Below are 22904 nucleotides of genomic sequence, written 5' to 3'. Positions count from 1 at the left end.
ACCTTGATGTTTGTTTTTGCGATGCGCCCTGCGGCCCCTGCATCGTTCAACTGTTTGCCAACGCAACGGTCCCCCTCGCTCTTAGCTCTCATTCCTGCGTCGAAGCTCGAGCCGGCAGGCAACACAACGAGACGTTCCGCACGTCATCGTATAATCCTTACAATTAGTCGCGAAAAGATTAAGAAAATAAAGAAAGCCATTATCTACATGTCAGTCCCTACTTAACTCCGCGATTAGCAACATAAAAATATCGAGACGATGGCCGTCAATCGAGAAAGGTATTTTGTGTGTTTTACCCGTTTTATTAAAATTCGATGTAATGGAGAAGAGAAATTATTGCTTTATTGCGATATTCATGAGCAACGTTGGTTTTCTAACAATATAGGAAGTTAGAATATGTGTCGCTTTGAGTTAAATGTAAATTAGCTCTTTGTATTTCGAAACGCGTGGCGTAATACGTGAACTATCGAGCGGCAGAGGTGAAAAAGAAAGTTGCAATCAACGTACTAATAGCATGTATATTTCGTGGGAATTATACGCTCGAGGTTATGTAGCAATGCTGAAATTTGATCGTTACGTTTTCGGATATTCAATTATGTCTTAATTAGCCATTAATTTGCACTGCGTAGTATCGATGCGAAGTCACTTATCGTTTGAACATTTTTTTCGATCATTTATGGAACGCCACAGGGTGGATTGGCTACGAATCGAGCCGCAGTCAATTAGTCGTAGATTTAATTAGTATACACACAGAAAAATACATACTGTATGTACGCAAGTAATAATTACTTGTTTCAAGTACCTATATATTCTACAAGTTCGTATATCCACAAATCTCTAAGTTCATTACCAGCATAAAATTTATTCAAAATTATTCTGAATCTTGGTAAAAGTTTAATACTTCAATTAATTTGTTTTAATTATTAAATTAAAACAAAATTGATTTTCTTATAGAAAAAAATCATCATTCCTCGATCAATTTTTTGAAAGAAAATAATTTCTTATTTCGATTACACAATAATGAATTTTTTATAAAAATTATTACAAGTATATTTTAAGATTATTATCATACAAAAAAATATTCTTTGTTAAAAATAATCGTTATTTAAAAGAAATAAATTGAGTAATCATTTCATTTTTCTTAATGATAGAATATTTTTCCGTGTAACTGCGACCCCGGTTAATAAATATTTCTATATTTATAATTACAGTTCAAATTCGGGCTCGAATTCGGGATTGTAATTTGTACTCGTCGATTCGTTGAAACATCGTGTTTCGCAAGATAATATATCCGATCGGAAAATATTGCGCGATAAATCACCGAAGTGATCGTATTCTGTCGAATGTTGTATCTCGCGGACGTTTTCATCTTCGATTTTAGATCGTGTTTCGATTCGTTTTTGTTGTAACGCAAAATGGTGAATGTGCATTTATTGCACATATTTATCATTGCATATATTTATCATTGGAAATACTGAAAGTATCAAAGGTGCGAGTAGAAGCGACATATGGTGGACATCGCCATAGCGAAGTGACGCGTGAAGTTAGCCGCGCGTCCTTCGTTCGTCCTGTTTTAGATTTGACCGTTCGTGCTTCGATGCGTGGAACGTTCGAGATTCGAGTGCCGTTCGTACTTTCGTTTCACTTTCGCTTCGCGCGATTCTTTTTCGTATGTGTTATTCTTCCGTGATGCATAACGACGCATCGCATCGGGAGTGCCGTACAAAGTACGTATCGTAGTTTTTCTAAAAATGATCGTAGTTTTTCTAATTTAACTTTTGCGAGTGAGTGCGACGAGGAAGTCTGAGAGGAGGAGGAGGCCTGGCAGGAGGCATTGGCCGATAGCGGAACAACCATGAGGTGAGAAATTTATCATTTATATTAGGTTTGTTCAATTTGAGTTCCGGAATCAAAACGCAAAATCATCGACGCAAAAAAAATTCAATGAGTAATATTGGGTTGTCCGGAAAGTTCATGCCGACTAAAATTTAAATTTTTAGTATACATTTATTAAATTAAAATTTTCTGTGTTTCAATTTTTTTTCCTTCAACATCGGCACGAACTTTCCAGACAACCCAATATTTCAGGGACTGTAAAGTGTTGACTGTAAGTGTCACTCAAATCATTTTTCAGCTCCGGAGCTCAAATTGAATAGGCTTGATTTACATAAAAAATTACTTACGAAATTAATCTATTCGTTTATTCCCAAGGAGAACAAGAAAGTCAAAATAATGCCGTTTATTGATTGAATCACGATATTAAAAAATTGAGTTAATACGATATCAAATTAGCATTATTTTAACTTTCTTCTTCTCTTTGGGTTCGTATTATTTAACAAATAATGGGAGAAAAAAATTTTGTCTATGAAATTTTATAGAAATTTCTTTTTGTAAGTTATATAATTATTATTTTGTTAAATTTGTGTGTGCTTGAAAGGGATGAGTGAAAAATTCCGCGCGCGCTGTAATTAATTTGTGAAATATTTTGGACGCTGTTATAATTAGAATTTTGCATTTGTATTTTACAGGTCGATGTAATATTCCGTTGCTGCGCATCGTACCGGTGAGTGCCAAATTGTATTTCTATGACCAATATCGTTTATGATTTAAATACTGTTTGTGCTTTCGATATCTTTGATTCTAATTATTTTGGAAACACATTATTAAATACATTATAGTATTATACATATATTTCAATTTACGAAAAACTGTACATTATTAAATTATTAAAAATAAAAGCGATTATTAAAAATAAAAGCGAATCGTCTTTATTAAAGCGAGTCGGTTATTATAAATAGATATTTTCATTCAAACTTAAATAAAAGGAGCTAAATAATTGCATTCAACAATTCAACAATTACTTGAAAAAAATTTATTTAAAAAAGACTTAGTATTTAGATTTTAAAAGATTAGAAATTGTAAAACTTATGCAAAAATAAAAGGCAAGACAACTTATGTACAAAATTATTATAAAAAATTAAATAATTATTCCATGATAAAACAGTTTGTTCTGCATAGATAAGATTTTTTCAAAAATTTGTTATTTACCATAGCAATTGTGAACGATATATTTTTGGTCGATTTATTTAGTACAGATTACTATTCTATTAATTTTTTATCTCTATTAGAGAAGAGTTATTATTTAAATAAATATTTTGCCCATTATATTTATTCAGAGATTGCTCGGGGATACGTGATGGTTATCACTTAATGAAATAATGGATCTTTATGCATCCATCGCGTTTATTTCGAAAATTAGAATAGCAACCCCGCGTATCCGGATCAGAGATCAACTGGCACGCTCATGCATGTAAAGGCAACAACAGCGGTGTGTATCGTTTTACTCTATATGCCTGGGCTACATAATATAACGATTCAACAATGCCCGGCGTAACATGTTCACGCATAAATTCATCGAACTCGCTTGGCAATATTAATATTGTTACCCATTCGCGAAATACGGAGCGGTAACGGCTGATATTCTCTGTGCCTACCTCTACACATGTATTGCACTATCGTCGCTTCGGCAACCTCATTGCATCCGCGGTTGTTCGGCGGCAATTCTCTATTTCTCTCTATTTCTCTTCTCCGCTAGGAGTGTATCACGATTTATTGGCTGGGGTGTACACCGTCCGTATTTTCCGCCGGTAAAATCTAATTGGAAAACCATTGCGTGTACAAGAGCAACTCGTTGGTCGAACTTGCTTCGCGTGGAAATCATGTGGCTGCATAAAGGATTTAGCTATTCTTTCTCTATTTCAATTCGGTCCTCAAAATATTGATTTTCCAACGATTTATTCATTACAATTGTGCACGCACGGAATGAATGATTTTGCTAAAATATTTAAAAATTTAACTAGATTGATCCGAAAATAATTTTATTGGACCATGGAAATAATTACAGGATTTCAAAATTATTTTGATGGTTCAACAAAATTATTTTCAGATTTATCTAGTTAAATTTTTAGATACCTCAGCAAAATCGTTCTTTCCATGCGTCTCACATCATTTGATTTTCGTGTAATAGATCAAATATTTCATTTCTTCTTGTTATCTTTCTGCGTTGAGATGTACATAATCAATAACATATCTCATGATTTTCCGATTAATTAAAATTTCGTCTTTATAAATACCGTGTTAAAAAAATTATCAATCATGTCATTTAATTGCATAGTTTATTTTAAGAATATATTTCTTTCATCGAAATATAATCGAATTAATTAAAAAGATATTTTATGATTAAACTTTAATATTCATGTTTATATAACTTGAAATATAAATGAGAACACTGCGTTTTCATTTCTGTCCAATATTTTGTTAGAACATTTGAAACACAGAAAAAAGTATTACACAATTTAAAACGGAAATACTTTGAGGGACTGAGTAAATGCTTAACTTGTGCTTTAATTCGGATTGAATAAAGCTGTTAGCTGTGCTTTAGTTCAGCTTGGATAAAGCTTTTAACAACTTTTTTAACTCGCTTCGAAAACGTTGATTTTGCAGCGACTATTCTTTCTTCTCTCACGACACGTACACACATATATACGTGCGTAGTTCGAAATATCGCATAGCTTGGATTGTACTCTTCTGTTCTCATTTCTTTTTCTGTCGATGCGATGGCACGTAATCGACTGCGCGCATACACGCTGCCTTCTCTCTCCCTGTCGTGATAAATTCAAAAAGTTGTCTTTGAAACATCCTATTAACAAGTATGAAAAACACGTAAAAAAAAGTTTCTTTCGCTAAAGGATCTCATTAGGAAAAAATTCCAATAATGAATTCATGCAAGATTCTCATTGAAAAAGAAAGAAATTATTGGATTTTATTTAAAATGATAAAGAATGACCCACGTAGGTTCTTTTTTTTATACAAACGTGCGGCAATGAAAAGTAGATTACCAAACTTTGTAACAAACGACGATGGGTTAGCGAAAAATAATATCTTTTACAATTACATTAATAAGATAAAGACAGTTTAAAGTCAGAGCACGTAAATCGAGCTGTTTTAAAAATGATATTGAAATTCATGTTTGATTTATCGTGTTGGTTTTACTTTTACATGCATCCGTGTATTGATATTGTCACGCTCAGGATGCGATGATAATGGTTGATTGACGTTTTATGCCTGCTAGGCAAAATGTGAATTATTGTTCTTGGTTGTACATAATAATTCTTCTCATCAAGTAGAAAAACGAACAGTTTAATAATGCGAATGATTTGAACAGCTCGATTAGAACGACTAGATAAAGAAAGGAATCTTAAGTATGTAACGGCAGACCACGATAGACATGATAAAGTTGCAGAGTTGAAGACGTTATCGTAGATGAAAATTCTTTATCTCATAATGTATGATGTTATCTGTTAAATAGATATCACCCGTGGTTCTATTATATGTTTATGCCGTAGTGTCTCTTCATTAGCAGTTTAACGGTCGTATTTTGCGTGGTATATATGTACTCTATTGCGTATTTATTAAGCGTTAAAAATAGATGACTGTTATAATTCCTATCGCCGAATGGATAATGACCTCATTCGGATTGTATTTCGAGTATATGATAATTTAGCTTTTAATTGTACGACATACTTCTTTGACGCAATGTCCTCTCATATATTACATCCTTTTTGTTTATTTTGTCAATCTCTACAATAGAATGTACGTTGCAAAATATCACATACGAATGTTTTTATGGTTCAAAATACAGTTTTCAGAACATAAAATGTGAGTTTCGGAAGTATATTTGATCGTAACATCTACAGAAAGTAAATGTATTTTACATTTGTGTGTTGCGATAGGAAAGGTACGTGGCCGCTGTACGTTTTTCTTCTGGAATCATCATACTAACGGATTTCAAATATTGAATGACGAAACATTACAGCATGTTATAGAAAAACAAATGGTTCTGCCGTTCGCTAATATCTTACTAGAAAGAAATTATTTATGCTTATTTTATTACATAAAGAGATATCAGATGATGATATTCTAAGAAAGAGTTTGTGTAAATAATATAATTTTTATTAAAAAATTAGTTATGAGTTGATAATGTTTTACTAAACAAAAATTAGATGTAATATTTATATTTTATTCTGTAGAACACGTTTATGCAAATAAAAAATAAAAAATATATAACAAGAAGTAGAATTTTGATGATTATATGGCGATTATATCATTTTAATTTAATGGGTTTATATATTTTTGCAAATCTTTAAGTTTTTGCCATGCAAGAGTTATTTCTTCTTCATGCATGCCAGATATGCGCTGCAAATATTCGTTTGCATACACAGCACGCAATCTGCCTTGCGTTTTGCGCATGTTATGACGTGAATGCTATTTCATTCCACCGATATTGACTGCGAAGGGATTGTCGTTTTACCATAAAGCATGCCGAAATAACATTTTTAAGTTAGAAACGTGATGATAATTGAATAATATTGTAAATATTACGTAAATTATGTTTATTGCATAAAAAGCATCCGTGATATTGGATTATAAAATTTAAAAACGTAAAATTTTTTTATCATTCGAGAATCGATTTTTTTTCAGAATAAAAATATGGAATTCAGAATAAAGATATGAATATCTTTTTTTGTATTATATATATCATAAACGATTGAAAAAATATATAAGGTTTCCATAAGTATTTCTTTATTTCGTTTAATTTAGAAAAGAATAATTAAATCTAATTGTAAGTAATAAAAATTAATGAAAAATAAAATATATAATTTTCAAAAATATATACAATTAGAAATATATATATTAAGAAATTTTTACAATTTTAATAAAAGTTTAAAATTAAAGATATTTAAATCGATTTTTTCATTTCCATCTTTTATTTCAACTTTGATATTTCTTCGTCAAATATGGATCCATATAAAATTTGGTTCACCAAAAAGTAGAACACGACTTTTAATAAATATGGAACTATAAAAGAGCTTAAGAAGTAAAATATTCGATTGCACACAAAATCTTATCTCGGTTATACATTTTTGATCGTTTATTATGTAAAACAAAAAAAGGATATGTACTACTTTTATACTTTTATACTTTCTAAAAAAAAATTAATTTTCAATTAATCAAAAATTTTATGTTCTAATATCTTTAAATTTTATGTTCTATTATCACAGGTGCTTTTTATTACAAGAAATATAATTTACGTAATGTTTACGATAATTTCTGTTATCTTCATATTTCTAACTTAAAAATGTTATTTCGGTATGCTTTATGGTAAAGCGACAATCCCCTCAATATCGGTGAAATGAAATAGCATTCACGTCATAACATGCGCAGAACATAAGCTAGATTGCATGATGTATAAACGTATAGTTCTAACAATTCCAATTAGAGATAGTTACAAATGACAATATCCTGTATTTTTTAATTTTATGGTGTCATAAATTGGAATAAATAGAATTAATTCTACATATATTTAGAAATTTCAAACGTATTTTACATGATTATATAATTATTATCATAGTGTAAATATATAGTACCATAATAATTTAATACTATAATAGAAACTTTTTAACACAATTAGAAATTTAAAAAATTTTTGAAATCTATGTTGATTGGCATATCATCGATTAAATATAACTTGTCTATTTTAAATTGACAAATTTTCGTTCTTATAATGAAACAGTACATTAGAAAATTGCATGTCCAGAGCTATATGTCCAGATCTATTTTTCAAGATTGTAACGTTTCATCTTAATGTATTACGTACCACGACTCTTGCTCCAAGTTCCCCAAATACTCCAATCGGTGGCATTTCCTTAGGGACATATCGAAAAAATTCCGCGCCCTGCTTGTACCATTTGACAGTGTAAAGAGTATCCGATTGTAGATCGTATTTGCAGGACATGTTGACTGTAGTACCAGCTGCCACTGCCAATGGAATGTCGATCGACACATTGCTTAGTCCGCGAACGTCTAAAAAACAGGAAAATAGTTATTATCGATCGCACAGTTTGAATATTAAAAATTGAATGGCTAAATCGCTATAAATTATTCTAATAATTGCATTTTTTATTACGTTAATAAAATATATCAAAATATATAAATTTGATTTTCTTCTTATTTGAATTTTAACTTGATGAGTTTTATAAAAACTTTATAAATTTTATGAAAAGGATATAAAATACATGTTTTGAATATATATACTTAGCAAACATAGATATAATTGCTATATAAAATATATGTACATATAAATGTACATATATTATGTAACACGTAATTGTATTTGGTTATTGCTGGATATGTATTTTATATATATATATATATATATGTATACATACATATCCATATATGATATATAACCAACCCAACAGAATATAGATTTTATCAACAGATACTTTTACGAATTTATATCGATTATATTAATTTTTAACATTAAATATTTTTTTTAGTTTACATTAAATATTTAGTTTTAAATTAAATATTTTTCAACAAAATTTGATTCAAAAGCATGATTTTTATTAGCTATTTATACTTGTAAAATTTTTATTCGCAAAAAATTAATTAAGTATTTTCAGTTCATCAGTTCTAGAATTTGAAAATTTTATTAATGCTTCTGCATATTTATTAACACAAAAAGTACACATTAATCAATGAATCTGTCATTAAAAGATTACTTTTCTTGCAAATTTACAGTCATATATATGAGAAAAATTTCGCTATATTTTGACACTATTTTTTTTTATTAATCAAGAAATTATTATTACATATTAAATTATTTAAATATGAATAAAATTTAATCCTCTCGATTTGCAATTTTTGTTTAACGCGAACAATTTAAGGATAATATGATAATTTGTCATTAAAATTTATTTTGTAGAATAAAATTTTTTTGGAGGAAGTTTATTACATTATTCTTTGAATAAAAAGAAAACATATCATTTAATTATTTATTATATTCGATTTATTATTAAAAAATATTACAAAGAACTATATATATATATTTAAATATCTACAATAGAAAAATTGTATTTTATTTTTCGGATTAAATAAGATAATAAAAATAGTAATAGTTTGAAATATTTTTTTATTAAATTAACTGTGTTTATTAACAATATGCATGTATTGTATATGCATTCATAAATACGAGATCAAATTTTTTCGTTCAACAAAGGGTTGCCTATTTCTTCTTTTTGCCTGTTTGCCAAAAGAAGCAAGTTTGCAAAATGCTTATCTCATTTACTTTAATAACTTAAATGAACAAAAGTTTAAACTTTTCATATAATCTTGGCAACGCCATCATCAATGTTGTTACGTTAATGTAACTATACGAAATACTATTGGCTATACGGAATATAAGAGGCATTTTGCCAAAAAACGCTGGAGAGATTGCAAAAAATAACGTCACGGCCGTCAACTTTTAAACATCTATTGCGCACGTGCTTAGATCGAGTTTGGAACTTATTACCATTCCAATACACTTTATGTGCTGTCATGCATTATTCATCGAAGGTTTGGAAGAGCATTACTCTTTAAACAAGTTAATTATAATAAAGTTTTCGCTAAAGATCGATATAGAATCTTTTTTAATTGAAGAAGAATTGGCCCTAAAAGATGAATATCTCTATAGTACTAACGAGTGATTTAATAATATAGTTCAAGGAAACTATTTTGCTCGAGAATATAGTATAGTCCGCGATTTACTGGGTGGTCCGTTATATCTTAATTAGTATGCATGCAGAATACGTGCTGTAGGCGTTTAGCGGTATAAAGTATTAAACATGATACAGAGGAATATCAGTTCTGTGACCGAAAAGCATTACACAGAAATGCTTACCAACGCGTATTACAACGCTGCTGTAAATTTCTGGCTCTTATCAGCAACGTTGCGAGAAATCTGCGTAGTCCGTCATTGTTTCGGCTTAAATGAAGAAAAATCTAACCCGAGGAGATTGTATATATATATATATTTCGCACGGAGTATACGAGTTTGCGAGATCAGCGTCGAACGAGCGTGCCGTGAACTCGCAACAGCGGACTAACGCGAAAGTTTGGTCATTAATTAATTGTTTTTCGCGATATATCCCAGTCTAATTAATTATTTATACCTCGATTCACGGGTGGTCATTGTGCTAATAAAGTAATTAAACGATAATTAATCAGAAATGTAATTAATTGAGAAATTAGGTGGCGGGAAGGGAAAGAAAAAGTGGGAATGTGATTATTAGAATAATGATTATTAAAATAATTATATATATTCTAATAAAAGTATCTGGACAACTTCCTTGACACCGAACATAACGGTTAGAACATAAACGAGAGTAATCTTCTGTGTCCTTCTTCCTCCGCGTGCGGTCGCTTTTAATTATCGTATTATAATAGGCGTCATTAAGCGCATTCCCGTTTGCTCTGATAGAATATCTTCGTCTCAGCAAAGCGAAAGTTTTTCACTTGCAGAGACGCGCGACTCTTTATCACTAATCACCGCACAGTTTTGAACTTGGTCGACGTATTAGAGGAACGTTGCGTAATTAGAACCAGTAATTGGAACGTCTGTTCCTCAAAGTTTCAGCGTTGGCCATGTATAATCAGGTGTTTGGCCTTAACGTGTGCGAGTGCAACGGCGCCTCGCAGATCGCAGCAACGAGATTTAAATACCAAGCGTTCACTAATCACCTTGCTAATCCTTAATTACCGCTCCTCACAAGGAACGCGCGATTGTTATTCGCATCGTGGCTCATCGCGTTGCGCATCTTCCGTTTTTGGAAGGTGAAATCTTCCCATAAATAACGGCAACCCCGAGACAATGGCATTGCATAAACTCGCTTACGTATATATCAGACTTGTCTTAAATTATCGCGAGAATAATAGAGCTCGCGAATGCACGCTTAAACAGATTCGAAATCGCCCTTTGTGGTCGGTTCGCGTTCTTCCTCATGAATTTATAAATTCTTGCGGGGTTTAGATAAGTACAAGTAAAGCGTCGCGAGAACTGCACGCACCCTTAGAACATATACATTTACTAGAATAGTCCATAGAATCATAGTCGTTCTGAATAACACAGCAGTCTTCAACATCTATCCATTTTTATCTGTGTTTGAAATCTGTCTTTGTATGAGAATCGCGTTTGACTAATTTTGTATACCTTTACAATATTAATTTCAATGCCGTTAGAATTATAGGCTATAATCAAAGACTTAGACTATAATCGACGCATGCGCATGCAAAACGGACAAGAACAGATATATATTGGAGACAATGCCAATCAACTATTGCGCTTCCAATATATATGTTCTAAGCACGCATTGAATATTGTATAATCAATCGCATATGGAGCAAGCAACAGATTAAACATGTTGCGTTTAATCAGCTAATAAGAATGATAGTAATTGAGCGAACAGAGCTGAGTATATGTTTAATATGTTTACTTATCATCATGATACCTAGGATATTACGAGATAGTATTTTTCAAATTAACATACGAAATGGTATAAATAAATCGTTATTTGGAGAATAGCTATTAGAATCCGTTTTTAAAGTGATATATTGGTAATTACTCTGTTTGTATCTAGATAAATTAATACTAAAGTTAGTGTATGTAGGTATTCAATTTTGTGTATTAACTGTATTGGAATAATCGATTTCACATAAATCAAAGCTTATTCTATTTAATAAAACAAACTACAATAATTTATATTTTTGAAGAAGATTTTTTATATCAGATTTACTTTTATTTTTTAAATAGAATATAATACATTTTTTAATATTTTGATAGTCATAATGTATGTGTGAATGTAGATGTGATCAATAGTAGATGTAAATCATAATAAAAAGTTAATTATCATTATTGCTTAGCTACTTATTGTTATTATTACTTCTTTGACTTTAAAAAATTAAAATATAGTTATCGTGAATCGCATAAACATGTTTATTTCAAAATATATGATACCGAGTTCAAAAGATAATCCTAATTGAGGCATAATTACTTATGGCATTTGCTGATGTGCGAGTGGAGAGTTCTCGGGAAACTTTTTGCGCATTATGCATATCCACGGCCAGATACCTTACGACTACGAGGCCGGAAAAGCCAAAGGCGGAAAGAGCTCTGAAACGAGATCCCTTTCTTCCTTCGAAACTCAACTAAATGAAAAACTCATCCCTGCGAAAGAACGCTGGGCATAGAGCTTTTATTGTTTTATGAAAGGCGAGAACAGATAGAGAAAAGATATTGAAAATAAGCATTGCAAAACCTCTTACTTAGCGAGCATCCTTCATCATGATCGGCTTGCGTATCAGATGAACAAAAGTAAGGATTTTTCCACTTTTTAGAACTTACTTAACTGGCATTTCAGAATTTTTACAAACTCGATCGAGTCTTACGGCGAGAAATTTCTCTCATTACTCACGAAACCTTAGAATTTGCAATGAATCTAAAATCTTATTAATGAATCTATTAATATGTAATGTAAGTACTTTACCTTATATCAAGATATCAGTCTAGAAACTCTGATAGGTAAAAAAGATATATGAGAGATTATGATTGCACCTGAGGGCGATACATTCAAGTGGTCTTTTCTTAGAGCAAAGGCTGTCTTTAAGGCAATGTAAAGTTTCATTACATAAAACGTTTCTTACATTCATCTCCAAAATTGCATAAATAGTTGGTTCATCACAATTTTGTTGTACGTAATTCATTGCGATTTGTTTACGATCGACAGGCAATACGGGCGTTCTTTTAATCCCAGAAATGGAAGCGCTAGGATTGAGGTAAATATCGATTGTCGTTGGTACGATTTTAATTTCCAATGAAATTAATGGAATCACGGATTCGATTTACTTAATCGAAAGGAATCGTGAACCGAGCGAATCTTTGAATTTTTCTATACTAACGATCGAGAAGCAAGAGAGGAGAGGCAATCAGTCATAACCGGAGAAAAAGGAAGTCAAGCGGTGAAAAGTGAGGTACATGGACCTTTGAAATATTTTCCAACTTATGGATACTCGTAAAAACTTTATAACTTATATAAGCGCACACCTTTTCTTCACACACGACATAAGTATAGATATTGTTTCGCACCCAAGAGCTATCGATCATTTTGATATTTCCTTCATTGACATGATTACCACATTCTAAAAGATATCAGTGTGAATTTAACACCGTGCGATGTCTATATAATTCTCACTGTGTTTGTGTTAATATCAACAAGATGTGAATTTAACATCATGGATTTTAAATTTATCATGTTGATGTACATAAATAAATATTAACACCAACACGGTGAGAATTATATAGATATCACATGGCGCAATAAATCCACACCAATCTTTTTTAGCTTGAATAATTATTATTAAGTCACAACTAACCTTTTTTATATATTTTATTATAGCTTTAAAAAATTATTTGCACATTGGAATTTATGTTTTTTAATATATTGTTTGTCTTGAATAAATTTTATTAATAAAACAAGATTTATCGTTTTTTTTTCAATATCTTGAAATAAAATAGTACTAAACATATAATAAAACTTTATTCACGTTTTTTTTTTGCCGAAAAATTATTATATATTTTAACCAAAAAATTCGTAAGTTAAAGGAAATTAACCATCATTATCTAATGCATTGAATGAATTCTTATTGATTTTGATATAATTGTTATGTTTTTCTTGTTTCTCTCAAGAATGATTTCAATTAATTTAAGATGTAATCTCAGTAATGCTTGGGTTAAATTGTATAATATGAATCATTAGTGTCTACTTTTCTTCAAAACATCAAATAATTTCTTATAAATCTTAGCAATTTTTAAACAATTTTTTGAAATGAAAGTTTCTTATGTTTTAGATTTTTATAAACAATTACACAATAGTATTTAATTTGTGAATAATACTATTTATATGAAAAAATTAATTTACAAACGGTCATGCATTTTCAATTAATTTACAACAGTGCTTTTAGGATTATATATATGGTATTATTAATATTTTCATATTTTATTAAAGAAAAATTAATTTTAATTTAGTGACAAAATTTATGTATTTTCACGATAAATCATCATTATATCACACATGTAATCTATTTTTTTTGGATTTTTTCTCTTGATTTTTTTCTACATATATTATTTTGTATTTATTTTAAAATTTACTAATTGACATAAGATTCATATTTGTCGCAGAGTTTAATTTAACTTATATTATTATTTATTTGTGAAATAGAAGCAAAAGAAAAGTTTGTGTGACAAACGGGTTTTACAAACGTAATTCATCGGACGCGAGTTATGACATGCGAGAAAAATCTCATTTATTTTGATGTACGCCGCAAGGCAAAATTACACACAATTTTTTTCTCTTGGACAAGGACGGGTTTGCAATGCTGCCGCTTACACGCATACAAGAATTTTCCTCCCTCTCGTCTTTCTCAATTTATTTATCCTTATATTCCCTTTTACAACGCCACTCTTGGAAGAAATTAAATTATTTACACAGTATGATTAAGTATTTTAAAAACAGAAATTAATGAAAAAGGTTTAAAAAATACATATTGTCAAATTTATTTTCATGAGCAAATACTCTATTCTGCTTATTCCTAAATGCGCTCTCCTGACATAATTTAATTTATATTAAAATAATCGGTTCGGAAACATCTAAAAAAGCAATTTAATTCTAGGATAAGCGCGATTAAAATAAATACACTATTGGTTAACAACAATTGTAAAATATCAATATGTGCTGTGATAGTTTCTAGAGAACAACAATGCTCACACAATCGACGCAATTGGTGTATTAATTTGGTCACTGCAGATATACATTGTACGAGAGTGAATTGAAAGTACGCACTATTGTTTCGTTCACTGCGCGTAAAATATGTAAATTATATACTCGTGCGATACAAAAATGTTTTATACTATATTTTTGCGTTTGATAATAGTAATATCTTTTTGAAATTGTTCCTATTAATATAGCGTTTACGGTTTTTTAGTCAAAGCTTTTAAGGGATTTATGAACAATTGAGAATTATATATTAATCTGTTCGCCGTATTCACTAATAAAATGTTTTAATAAAAATTGCTATAAATTGAAATTTCTTGAAACGTATTGATTGTATGTTACTTGAAGATATTTCGTAGCCATTGAATATTCTATAGAACTACTCGAGTTAGTCGAATTGTTTGGAGTCTCCAAACACGCTAGAATCCAAATGTAAAAGTTCAAAGCGAATATACAAGAATACCTATTCCATTCAAGCAGTTTTAAAAGAAAACGTTTTTTTTTCTTTTAGATTGACTTACATCGTGAGATCACCCAGTTTCACCAGATTGCTTTTTCATATTTTTAACTTTTACACTTCGCGATTCCGTTGTGTATAATGTTTTAGGTATTATCTATTCGATTTACAATTGAAATTTCCCTTGTCCGTTGCCAGCGATTAACTTCCTTTCCTTTTCCATGTGAACGCCTCTAATGAAAAATGATTATGCAATATTTGTAATTTAATCGCTTATGCATATAGTTGCATCAAAACCTTCTCCGGAATGTTGCGTTTTCGTATCACACCATTGTCTTGCCGTAAGAAAATGTGTTCCAGTAATAATTCCAGGTAATAATGAAACATCTATCTCCATCTTTCATTGTATGGTACTAGTCAATCTGCATTTATTTTCAAGCATTAGGTGCAAGTTCCCATGATGCTACATAGGTAATACTTTATTCTCTTTATTACACACTCACTATGTTATCGACATTTATGAGTCTCTTGTATGAGTACGTAGCAAGTGCATTCACAAGGAATAATAAAACATATTCGCGAGTTAACTTGTATTTCGCGTTTTTTAAAACTATTCTCTCAAATCGATAGTTTAATAATCGATATTATTTACGGAAAAAAATATTTACAATCGTTAAAAATTGCAGAGCAAGATTATTATAAAGTGCAAATAGTGGTATATGGTGATAAATTTGGATTATAATCTAATTAATATTTGATGTTGAATTTTGGTCGGTTTGATAGTATTTTGAGAAATAATTCACGTAAAACGTCTCATAAATGGTTTATCCTCTCAACTTTCCTTGCGCAGTGTGCAATTACTTACGTAAACTTTCAAGAAGTATATTTAAGATTTGGGGAGAGGGGAGGGGGTTGTGCGAAAATACATCCTAACTGTATATATAAGTTCCAAGCATCTTGCCTTTCTCACAGTGGCACGTACATGCAAATATGAATTTCCCGTATTCACCCGCTCTCAGCTGTGTAACGCGTTGTCGCACGGGAATACGAGGTCCATGGAGTACAGACGACGTGGAGACGTCTACAAATACGAGGACGGTCGAGCAAGGTCTTTACCGTCGGATGGATCGAAGTGGCTTTGCCGTTGAGCTGCGAATAAATCGGCGGTGCGGAAAAGCGGATATGCGTTGCTTTGCGTACGACCGCCCGTCGCGTATCTCTGATGTCGTTCGCGCGCCGTTGAATTTGCCTCGAGAAAATAAGCAAGGAAACTCGACCGTACGCGATATCCTTCCAAAATTATCGTCAATCCTCTCTCTCTTTTTTCATTTTTCTTTGGGACTGAAATTTTTCGACTGGAGAAAAGGTGTAAAGTCACCGAGATGCCATTTATTTATATTTGCGCATGAAAAAGCATGAATATACATAGTCATGTTACGTCTTTTATCGTGTATGATATGTAAGAAATAATAAAGAACATTTCAACAATAGCGTAAGAAAATAACTTTATAGTTGAGAAACGTTGTTGAAATAAATCAATTTTAATGCTGAAAGTTAGAAACTATTGTAGCAACCGTCTCTTCTCGAATTTATCTTAAAAAAAAAAAAAAAAAATCAGTTGCGAATAATATCCAAAACAGAAGGAAAAGCAGTGGAATACATTTACTACTTTATTCGTCCGTCTATGGACGTAAACATTTTCTATCAAGATTCGCTAACTTTTTAATGGCCTTTGGTTCGAAACTTTCCATCATCTTAACTCCGCCGTCGAAATAGTGTCTTGAAATAGCGAGCAACGAAGATAAATGACCTCTCTCAAATATCTAGAGGCTATCTTTGGCCGTATTAATAATCAAATTAAATGCGAAAATCAGAATATGAAATGCAACACACACTTACCTTTGACTATGACGTATTCTTCATTGAATTGTAAAGATATAAATGTTTCTAAGACAATGAATTCGGAAATAAAAATTCCAGACAAAGGTCAAAGTTATTAATATGCGCATGCATTTTATATATCTTGATTTTTTAAATATCTTATCGATAATGGAATGTTTATTTTTAGTAAAAAGCAAGAAATGTGTGTGTGTGTATAGATATATATAAACAAATCGTATATAGGACGAGTTGCATTGAGTTTGTGACTACATTACGAATTATGCATATATATTTATGTGTCATGTATGTTTGTATAACAAATTTTCACACGTATACAATACATGATTTGAAACGTGACACGCGTGGATGTGTATGTATGCGTGCTTGGATGGGGATGTGCCACAATGGATTTTCCAATTTCACGTTGTCTTCTCGTTCGCGCATCGACGCTTCCACCCGTCGACATCATCCTTCGCTCCGGTTCGCTCGAAACCCCGTTCGGCAAGCTTTAACTTTAGAAGTATGTGCGGCATGTTTGTGTACGGCTGTGATTTACTTGCTCTTCGAGAGGGTACGGCTCGGGCTTCTCTCTTACATTACCGGGGTGGAGGAAGTGAATCAGGGCGGCGCGGCGGCGTCGGCGAAATTTGTCGATTTCAAACTCTCCGAGCGTGGTAAATTTGTCGATATACCGCCGCGGTATCCGATGTATCGTGAACCGTCTTGGAAGCTTCTCGTAATGCAACTGGCCGCGGGCGCTAGGAATCCCGGGCAAACTGATTCTAGTCACACAGAACTGATATCGCGGGCTCTCTCGAAGCGGGCACTATCTTGAAACTGGTGGCGAGATTACCACCATATCGTTTTCCAATTTAATGGGACTTGGGAGAACCTAGGCCATATTTCTCAGATAAATGTACAGTTTAAATTGAAGATATAGCTGCACATATATAAAACTTATTCATTTTATTTTATTCAAAAAATATTTCAAAATTATTCCATGTCTTGAATATTATAAATTTTGAATAGGTTTTGATATCTTTTTGGGAAAAGATCTTTATGTTGATATTAAAATTTTGTTTCTCTCTACACATTACGTATAATGAGATATTTAATATATGTAAGAGATTTTTAAAATTTCAGGAAACAATGTCTTTTATATATTTTACACATATTAATAATATTTTAATTTAAAAATATCTTAACAAAATTAAATTATAAATCCGTAATGCAGAAATTGTAATTAATGTAAATGTGTTATTACTTAATTATATTTGATATTATAAGATTTAAAAGAGTACGGATTCTTTCGTAGCCTAATATTGTTGACAAAAATGCGAGTCAAAGGAAGATAGGCGAAAGCTTGTAAACTCTGAATAAACATGTTCATTAATTTTTTGCGAATATTTTTCCCGCAATGATTCACCATCCTTTATATTAAGTATAATATATTGAAATATAAACAATATGTATATTTTTTATATTTTAACATACGATTTTTATAATCTTCCATTGTAATATAATGACTTCTAGAAAGATAGTCATTAAAGTATCAAGTATCTTTCAGCATTTTCATTATAGTACATACGAATATTTTCTTATAACATATTTTATATAGCCAATTATAAAGTTTTTGTAAGGATAACAAGAATATTACAAATAGAATGACAATGCTGATATTCTTGATAAAGAGTCATACTTCTTCATATTCTTACGATCATATTCTTACTCGTCAGAATGAATTATAGTCAGGTCGTGGCGCGTTACGAGAGATCGCAATTTCTCAAAACCTCCGACTTCTATAGCCGTCTTTCCTTATTTTACTGATACTCGGTATCTCTGAATGTTTTGAATGCACCCTCTAGAGTTGCGTTAATGCGACATCGAATCCGTATTCCAGATAAAGTTTGATTATGTTGTACGCCAAGTAGTTTGAATAATAATGATTCGGAATAAAAAATGCGATCGTACACAGAATACGTATCCGAACGAACAAACGAATAGGCACGTTGAAATCGAGATGAGACGCGAGGACGACATCGAGAGGAGGCACTTGGCATTATGTCGGACAGCCTCGCGTGGGCTCGTATCATGCTAGGCGTAGACGGCAAAAGGAATGCAATAAAAATAATGATACGTATCCTATGTTCATGTACACATGACGTTATGAGGAAGCGAATGTAACAATAGGCGCACATTATACTGACAACGGAGGTGGGGGATAAGGTGCAATCCTTATATGCATTTCTACGGTCTACGTGGCCAACAATGAACTCATATTCTCATGTTTCCCCCGACTCTTCCCACCTTCGTGATTGTTGAACCACACTTCCATGGCGGCCTTAAACCGTAAACTTGTTTGAAACCCTAACGCTGCATGCACCAATCGTCACTGCGGAGGACATGTTCACAGTGCGCGCTTAATTTACTCGCACATGGGAGGTCTGGCAATCCGTGAAGCAATTTCTGCACGTATTCACATGGGAGCCGCTTATACAAATTCTTACCAGATCGATACTCCATTAATAGAATAGAAGAGAAAAATTGTTTTATTTTTAGATTATATAAATATACATATTTATTTATCAATTACTTTACGCCATAAATATAGAAGTTTAGAGATTTATATACAATATCGAATAAAGCAATAGTTTAATGTTATTTAATTTTTTCATAATTAGAATCTTTTCTTAATAGCATCCTTAAAATAATATTCTCATTTGCATTGATGTCGAATCTATTTGATATTGTGATGTAAATTATTGATGATATTTTAAAAAAGATTGCATAGCCTATAATTTAGAATGAAAGACCTTTTTTCTTTTTAAAATTCACATTCGGTAATTTCTTTTTTAAGATTCACTTCAATTACAATTGCATATATAGAGACACATAATATTGAATACTAGAAAATTGCCATCTCAATTTTAGTAATAAATATTAAATTTAAATTTATTAGAGAGAAACATTGATGAATTAACTTATCAATGTAATTAATAATTATAACTTTCATATAACAGGTTTTATATGTTATAAAGTAATTCTTCTTTAAAAATCAAATTATATTATAATCCTGTTTTATTAAAATTTATTAAAATATATTTAAATAATTAAGCTTTCACTGAAAAGTATAAACGAGAATAAAATTTTTTAACTAAAGCTAGTTTCAAAAAATTGATTGCTTAATGATCCTAACAATGTACATGCGAAATAGCTTGTAAATAAATGAGTAGGATTTGATATTCTCTTGCTTCAATTACACCTCTATTAGCCTAATTGCGTGTTGGATATATGAAACAGAAGCGTTTCGACTTTCGCCAGGATGCTGCATGTTCCACGGGTCACTTACTCTGCTAACGAACGTATTAGTTGCGTTTTTGCTATTATGCAAAATTAGTTTAGCTTGCCCGCCTTATAAATGTTTGTATGCTTGCCAATTGGCAACATACATGTTTTGAACAACCTAATCAAAGAAGATATTAAATATTAAATGAGATATCAAAAAAAATATTAAATTTAAAATCTATATATTCCTTACAAATTCTTAGATATTCAGAACATATAAAAATGAGTTAAAATAGATAAATTTCTAGCAAGTACTGCGATATTGAATATGTATCTAATCATATAGATGACAAAGATAGACTTTAGATTTGTGCTATAAATTATGCGTATGACATAATTATACATAATTTTCCGAATTTTCTATCAGATACAAAAATAGTGATAATTCTAACTGGAGCAGTAAAATATTTTTTTGCAAGTCAATATTCTCAGTTAATTTTTATAGGTATATTCATTTTATTAGGTATATTCAGAATTTCCTCAAAAACACCATAATCCTAATAAATTTTTATTTTATAGAAATGTCAATCTGCTTCATATTCATGGCCTCATTTATATAGGCATTTTTAAATTGAAGTTAATAAGACAGATTTTTTATTTTTCCTAAGAATGAAATTAAATTTATTAAAATGATCAATTTTTCTTAAAATTATTGTGCATATAAATTGCGTATATAAAATATAGCGTATATAAAATATAGCTTCTCTATCAAGAGATTATATTATACTTGTTTAATTTTCTTTTTTGTGTATTGTTATTTTATGTAATGTTATATATGTGTCATTTTTTGTACCGTAAAATAAAATATTCAACTAGCATAAAAATTGACAGTGATCAATGAAAATTCACGAAATAAGCTGGAATTGTTCGCAAGATGAAAAAATAGCGCAATAGAATAGCACAATTTATTTATACAGATTTATCCGCTTTATTTCTCTGTTAGGAGAGACATATCGTTACGCAACGTATGTTTCATTCCCATTGTCACAGTCACAGAAGTGCTTTTTCTGTTAGTTTTCATTATATTCGGGTATTCGACAAAAAAAATGAAATATCGTTTTACATATCACTGTGAAACCATTTTAGTATGAATTTTTTTCACGGGAAATTCGGCAATCCATAAAGTCAAAATCTTTATGCAATCTTATCTAATTAATCAAATAAATTACTTTTTAATTTTTCAACAAAAATCATTTTTGAAAGTATAAAATAATTTTTTAAAAAATATTTTTCAAGTTTTATAGCGATTATTATATTATTATATTCTCATAATTTTTTTTGATGACCATTACACAGAAGAGAAATATCTAGTCGAAATATAACGATTGTATATATCATTCGCTTATTTCAACTTTCAAATAACGGCATTTAAGAAACAATTATCAGTGTTCTCACAAGTAATAACTTGCAGTAATAGCAACGCAACAACTTTTTTCTCCGCACAACTTTTATACAATATTAGACAGAACATTCGTCTCGCGGGAATATCCGCCGCTTTCCAAAGCGGCAGACGGAAGCAAAATTAAGAGCCGCCGCAACTATAGCGGACGATGGATGTAACTTCTTTCGATCGTCGTCTCGGCCTAATGATTTTATTCCACGTTCCATCGTGAATCGCGTTCACGTTTTTCTACCGCGATCCCGATATCCTGCGATATGCTGCGCGCCGATACGTAGCGCGGTTCCGCATTCGAATAACAGAAACACACGCTTCCTGGTCTTAGATCTTTCTTAGCACCTTTTATTTATCGTTTCACGCAGTTCAAATTCTCGCGGTTCTTCTGGCTCGGAACTTTTCCGGATCCCGCCTTAATGAGCCCCGACAATCATCGCAGCCAGCGCATTCCGGTACCCACGCTTCGTGACGTGACGTGTTTTGCTCGCGTTCGCAACGAGAACGCATTACTTTACATGTCAAGTATCGGAATGACGTCGCTTGACGTCGTGTCTCCGCCATAGTATTCTGCCTTGTATTTACTATCCTAAGAAACATTTCAATGCACTTCTGAAACATTTCAGTGCTCGCTTTAATTTTGAAAGGATTAGCTAATTTAACCCTTTGTGCATTAATCGACTTCACAGGTCCTATATAGTTTTGTATGTAATAACAATTATGTTAACTCTGTAATTTGCAGATGTTTTGTGCTTCTTTTGTCTTTTTCGCATGGTACTTTCGTCTAAATATTGTGTAGTTCATTACAAAATTTGATTTTGTCGGGATATATATACAATTGCGATTATAAGCATTTATAATAAAGAAATATATTAAATATGAAGTTTATATATGTATATTTTTTGTATTTGATTAAACTGTATTTATTTAAACAACAAGTATTATATTTTTGATTAAAATATGAAAAAGATATAAATTAACGAAAGATTAAAAAAAATATTTTAGAATTTTAATGTATTTTTAATATATTATATTATTTATTAACATCTCTTATACTGAAATAAAAATATCACATATAATACACACACACACACAAACACACACACACACACACACACAC

The 22904-nt window shown here is 31.1% G+C and overlaps 1 protein-coding gene across 1 annotated transcript in view; it reads right to left on the bottom strand.

The window, feature by feature from the left end:
* The window catches only part of LOC108691986, a 43330-nt gene that overhangs the window by 10177 nt on the left and 10249 nt on the right, over positions 1 to 22904 (bottom strand). Inside the window, exon 2 of the mRNA XM_018200050.1 lies at positions 7718 to 7923. Coding sequence (XP_018055539.1) covers positions 7718 to 7923 — 206 coding nt within the window. The remainder of the gene's footprint in view (positions 1 to 7717; positions 7924 to 22904) is intronic.

The sequence above is a fragment of the Atta colombica genome, unplaced genomic scaffold (assembly GCF_001594045.1).
Source record: "Atta colombica isolate Treedump-2 unplaced genomic scaffold, Acol1.0 scaffold107, whole genome shotgun sequence".
In the NCBI taxonomy this organism is placed as follows: domain Eukaryota; kingdom Metazoa; phylum Arthropoda; class Insecta; order Hymenoptera; family Formicidae; genus Atta; species Atta colombica.
Note: the sequence above shows the minus strand (reverse complement) of the source record. Positions and strands in the feature narration are given on the sequence as shown.